Genomic DNA, 6233 nt, shown 5'->3' on the forward strand with positions numbered 1-6233 from the left:
TCTTTTCCCACATCTGCATCACAAATACAGTGCCTCTAATGCAAACATTTGGTTTTGGTGTTAATGTTTCATTTTTGCTTTAAAAAAAATTCTCTCAAAGCAAAGACTTTTTCTGATTGGTCCTTCATTTTAAAGGCTTTTTCGAAATCAAATTAGAATATTTTGCAAGCCAACACTGAAGTTGATCAGTTGACTTTGAATTTATCTTTCTCAGCACTATCTGGTTTGAACTCCAGGCCAAAGAATGGCCCATCAGGAACCAACCGACTGAAGTTTTGATCTATCAGCTGGGAAGTGGAGAAGGCATCAGAACGTTACTGGCCCAGAAGGGTACAAGCTTGGGCAAGGAGGTTACGGTGAGTCTGGCCCTGGTATAATTTAAAAAAAAAATATATATATATATATATGTGACCCTGGACCACAAAACCAGTCATAAGGGTCAATTTTTTTAAATTGAGATTTATACATCATCTGAAAGCTGAATAAATCAGCTTTCCATTGATGTATGGTTTGTTAGGATAGGACAATATTTGGCCAAGATGCAACTTTTTGAAAATCTGGAATCTGAGGGTGCAAAACAAAATCAAAATATTGAAAAAAATCGCCTTTAAAGTTGTCAAAATTAAGTTTTTAGCAAATGCATATTACTAATCAAAAATTAAGTTTTTATATATTTACGGTAGGAAATTTACAAAATACTTTCATGGAACATGATCGTTACTTAATATCCTAATGATTTTTGGCATAAAAGAAAAATCGATAATTTTGACCCATACAATGTTTTTTTGACTATTGTTTAAAATATACCCAAGCGACTTAAGACTGTTTTGTGGTCCAGGGTGACAACATTTTTTTGGTCTCCATGATGAAACAAGCTTACAACTCATACAGAATGAACTCAACAACACTCTTGATAGAAGTTTAGTTCATTTAATTGAAATGAAAACGGCATTCAGAAAAGTATTACAGACTAGCTTTCAGCTACATAATGGCATAAATGCAGTTTTTGAAAGAGTGAAAAGACCTTCATCTTGACTAATATGGTCATGAAAAGCAGTTCTCTATTCTGCACAAACATCTTACCGTATTTCAAATAAAATGTAATTATTACTTCATGACCTTTGATAAAAGCTCGCATATAAATAGAAGCGTTCTTTTACAAAGCAGCTCACTGATAAGAGGTCAACTCAGAGGATTTGCAGAAGCGAGCGAACGCAAACTATTACAATCCAAAACCACTGTCTCAACGGCAATACCTCAACCCTCGTAATAACATCTGATCTGATTACACATGAGACCAGAGACTGACGGAGGTTCTCAAAGCATCTCGCTCTGAGGAGCACCTGGGCGTCTAACCGCACACGTATCTCTGCCAACGTGTTGAGATGTTGTTAGATGTTACCCTCACACACTGATCTGTAACCTGTTGTGTGGTTTTGCCCGTAGTGGTTAAAGTCTGGATTTGGCTGGGGTGTTACTGTTCCCAGACCAGCGTTTAAGACAACTGGCTGTGGTTAGCGCTATGCAGGCACATAGTTTAACCTCACGCAGGAAGCGAGCTCACTTTATCTACCCGGCTGCCTGCGCCCTCCGCCACACAGCAGAGCGTGGGTGTGACACCTGCCTGTGTGTGGGGGGTGGTGGAAGAAGGTGAAAGAAGCTAGAAAATGAATGCGTAACAAGACCAATTGGGTGAAAATATAAATAGCAAAGAAAACTGGAAAGGAAATGCAGAAAAAAGGATATATTATGAAATTATAGATAACATAATTTCATGATATTTCAGAAAATGTTCATACGGAAGACATATGAAATTGCCACCTTGACATCTGGTACATATAGGCTGTCTTTATGAAAGAAGAGAATTTATGTATCTTTAAATCTGTGCTTCAGTGAGGAATGCTCCGTAAAGTAGTGTGAAAAAATATAAATTCACATCAAATGCATTTGCAATTTTGATGATATCAAAAGTAGTGCAAATATTTACCACAACAAGAAAAGTGCATTGACTTTACAGAATCAGGACAAACCCCAAGAGAACTGCAGGGTTTTGGGGGGGGGGGAATAGTTTTTATTTAAAATGCATTTGAAAATACTTTTGTCAAAGTGCTAAAAATAACTTCACATGCATAATAAAATAAAATACATATCAAGAAGAAAAAAAAAATCAGTGGGGAAAACATGATACATTAACAATAAATAATTAAAATTATAATCCGTAAAATATATTACAACAAAAAAAAATTGACTTAAAGCAAAAATCTCAAGTGAATATGTATTTAATTATTTTCTTATTTTATTTAACATTTAATTTTCATTACAAATTATAATGTAATAATTCAACTGAAAAAAAAAAACATTAATTCTAGAATTTCTCTGTATTTTTGCTTTAATAAAATCAGCACTCAAGCTGGTTAAACTGCAAAACCAATGATCATTTTATTCAACATGATTTAATAATGTTCCAGGAAGCATCTTCAATCTGAGCTTTTGTACACATAAGTTCACATGATGAAAATCAAATTTGCTTACAGTTTTTATTGATTTATTTATTTTTCAAAATTGTACAACTTTGAAAGAAAAACAAGACATGTGGTCTCTAGCTTTTGGACCTCTCTTTATAAAAGGGAAACGAAGCAGAAATAAGATTAAAATGAGTGTGATGTAAACCATATGGATAAGTGTCCTTAGTTCTTATATCCCCCGGTAATCGACTGCCTCTCATTGTTTCTACAGCCTCTAAATGCTCTATAGAAAACTCAACACTCTGACTGTGACAATAAATCTTTTGCTAATTTTTCAAAAGCCTTGGACTACAAGAATGTGGAAACTTCACAGCTCTGAGAGGCCAAGCGAGCAATGTGAGTGAGAATTGATTTGTTTGGGTTCGTCACATCCATCAGTCATCCTAGAAATGATGAGATGAGCATCACGGCACAACTGATGCCTTATGTGGTCTACAGCGCTTGGCAGACCTTGATGTACGTCAACACGAAAAGCAGAGTGCTTGAATTTCCTCTCTTGTTTTTGAGATATATGAGTGTAATACGCGTATTGAGTTAAGCGTGTGAACTAGGAGCCAGACCACATCAGAAGCGCTCTGCTGTGCAGGCAGACTGCGTGAAAGCATCTCTGACGCTCTGCCCATAGCCTGTTGATTCGATTGTAATAATTAATGGTCATTGTGATGACTTTGGGTTTCACATGTGGAATAGCATGACCTCCCTTAATGAGAGCTGAAAAATTTGGGATGCGTTTGCAAAAATTAACCATCTTTGATAATACATGTCAGATGTCTTGGAAAAGGTGTTAAAGTGTGATGAGAATGTTAAGGCCAGTTTATTGCCCCAATAAGCGCCAAAACCACCAAATTCCAAAAGTTGGATCATGGTGCTGTTCGGGAAGTGTGAATTTGACAGTTATATTTCCTAACGCTCTAAAGCCAACTTTGGTATGCTTGAAATGTTGGTTTTCATAGTTCATCCAAGTATAAAATTGTGCGATTATTGTGACTCACTTTAACGCTTAAAAAAGCACCTAAGATTTTCTGAAAAAATGCACAGCTCGCTGATCATTTTCCAAGTGCTCTGATTGGTTTTCATGAAAAACTATCCAATATTTAAGCAAATGTTTTTTTACAACCCAGGCTCATTGAAAATACGTGCTTGTTGCACTGATCACAATGTCCAGTGAGTGGCGGTAAAACGCACATTCAATACGTGACAGTGGCCATGTTTTTATTACGCTGGTAAAGGCGCGTATTACAGTGTTTTTATTATATTGGTTCAGGCACGTATTGCGGTGGTTCAGAATTCAAATGTCAAGGGAGAGTTGCTAAAAGGCTAATGCTCTATCGTGTTGGAAAATAACATACATCCTACACCAAACCCAACACTAAACCTACCCGATAGTGTTAATGAATGCAAAAGTGATCACTTTTGCATTCATTAACTTCCTTCTACGTGGGTTTGAGCTGTTTTGTCAAACAGTAGTTTCAAGTGATTCATACCAGAGTGCTTCACCTCACTAGTGCAACGCCGAATCGCGTGAGCTACCGAGCAAACCTACTGAGTTAGAAAACCCATAGATATGAAGCTGGATATGTGATGCTAATGTTCAAAAGTACCAACCCGATATTTAAGCAACTTCTACTGCTTCCCACTCCAGTCCAGTAGGTGGCAGTAATGTGCATTACAGTCACAATGTACTATCGTTGCATTGAAATCACACTTCTGGATATTTAATTTTGACCCATACAATGTTTTTTTGACTATTGTTTAAAATATACCCAAGCGACTTAAGACTGGTTTTGTGGTCCAGGGTCACATATATATATACATGTATGTGTGTGTGATATATTATATTTACTTATATACATCTAATCAAATCAAAATTAAATCAATGCTATTATATATTAATAATTGTATAGATAGATAGAAAGAAAGATAGATGGATATAAAAAGTGTATAATGTAACATGGTCATTGTACTCGCATTGCAGGAGATCCTGTCAGCCTGCTGGTCCTTTAAGGTTGAGGACAGACCAACATTCCCTCAGCTGTCAGACTTACTAGAGAAGCTGCCAAAGCTCAATCGCAGACTCTCACACCCCGGGCACTTCTGGAAGTCTGAGGAGTATGTATCCTAGACTGGAACGCTAGCATGCTGCGGATCCCCCTTTTTTAGGGGGTGTAGTTTATGGAGCATGAAAACTAACTGATGGTTTGGAGCCGACCTGTGCATTGTTTTTTTTTTGTTTGTTTGTTTGTTTTTTCTCTATTCTGAGCCTTCTTAATTTTACATCATTGGATTTTTAGTGTAGCGAGTGTCAGAAGGATGCTGTGCATGGAATCAACCATTATATATTTGGTCAAACCTGATATCGTATGGTGAGGAAAATAACAGTAAGTGACAGTAATGAAAAAGTGTTTTTTTCTGCTACCAAAGTTTTTGCCTGTTATGAATGATTGGTCTGGTTTGCAAATATGTGTGAAGATTTTTGTGATTTATCATTTATTGTTCACCATATAGAAATTCAGAAGCAGATACTGTTCTGAATATGAGTGGTTCAGAAGGAAGGTGCTTATTGATTTAACCTGTTACATTTTGAAGATGTCCATATGCCCAAATATCTGGCCTGTGGTCAGTAATTCACCTCTTACATTTAAAAACAATGGTTAGACTGTGGTGAAAAGGGTGTAATCTGAATTTATAATAATTAAAATAATATTAATAATGACAATAATTATATAGTATATGATTATAATACATTATAATGTACAATGATTTATTATTATTATTATTATTATTATTTATCAGTAAAAGCCGTTGAAATCCCTGAAAACCCTTTTATAATTTTTTTTTTTTTTAATATTTGTGTGTTGTTTCTGCTGTTTTTCTTGTGGGTTTCTCTCCACACTGGGAATGGGCCAAACTTGTGATCCCATCTCTGTCATCTGCTGTTCCTGTCTCCATCTTGACGTCTCAACCTTTCTTCTTGCCACCAACCTCTTCCAAATCTTCATATTTTACATGTCACTTTATTTATGTCACTGTACTTTCTTCCTTCTGTTCTCTGATTGGCTGAATGTTCAGCGCATGGCGTCACCACTGTCTGCGTGAACACTGCAGTCCGGGGCTCCGCTCTCACTGTCCCAACGTCTACAAATATGATGGTTTGTCCACAGCTGCTGTTAACATTTGCATGGCTGCTGCATTCAAAGAAAACAACTAGTTTTGATTCAGATGTCTAGATCTGTTCCATTTATTTCCTGCGTGATTTATTGGATTTCTTTGCTGATGATCAACAGAGTGTCTTACAAATTTTTGCAATATTCACCTTTGTGTTGCTTTTTCATATAGTAGTCCCATCTTTGGCAACTGAAAGGCTTTTAAACTTGTGCCTGTTTTAACACTGAGCAAAGCTATTTCAGCTAAACTTTGTAAATGGAAAATATGCTGATAGGATTTCAGCAGTTTTATTGGTCTAGCAGACTTTGCCACGTTTTGCTGTTTCAAATTCCTCATGTGCCGTCAGATGAATGGAATGTGATTTCCATTGCTCTTTTGATAGGAAAGACCTTAAAGGGGTCCTATTATGCTCTTTTACAAAGTCTTGATTTTGTTTTGGGGGTGTACTAGAACATGCTCTCATGCTTGGTGTTTCGAAAAATGCATTATTTTTCACATAATTTACATTATTAAACAAATGGCTCGATTAGTTCCGGCTTTGAT

General features: G+C 36.3%; 1 protein-coding gene across 1 annotated transcript in view; it reads left to right on the plus strand.

Moving 5' to 3' along the window:
- The window catches only part of LOC107757278 (kinase suppressor of Ras 1-like), a 52177-nt gene extending 46948 nt beyond the window's left edge, over window positions 1-5229 (plus strand). The window contains exons 17-18 of the mRNA XM_016574713.1: window positions 215-356; window positions 4501-5229. Of these exons, the coding sequence (XP_016430199.1) occupies window positions 215-356; window positions 4501-4647 (289 nt within the window). The 3' untranslated portion in view covers window positions 4648-5229. The remainder of the gene's footprint in view (window positions 1-214; window positions 357-4500) is intronic.
- The last annotated feature ends 1004 nt before the right edge of the window (window positions 5230-6233 follow it).

This window comes from Sinocyclocheilus rhinocerous, unplaced genomic scaffold (assembly GCF_001515625.1).
Source record: "Sinocyclocheilus rhinocerous isolate Xijiao unplaced genomic scaffold, SAMN03320098_v1.1 scaffold1152, whole genome shotgun sequence".
In the NCBI taxonomy this organism is placed as follows: domain Eukaryota; kingdom Metazoa; phylum Chordata; class Actinopteri; order Cypriniformes; family Cyprinidae; genus Sinocyclocheilus; species Sinocyclocheilus rhinocerous.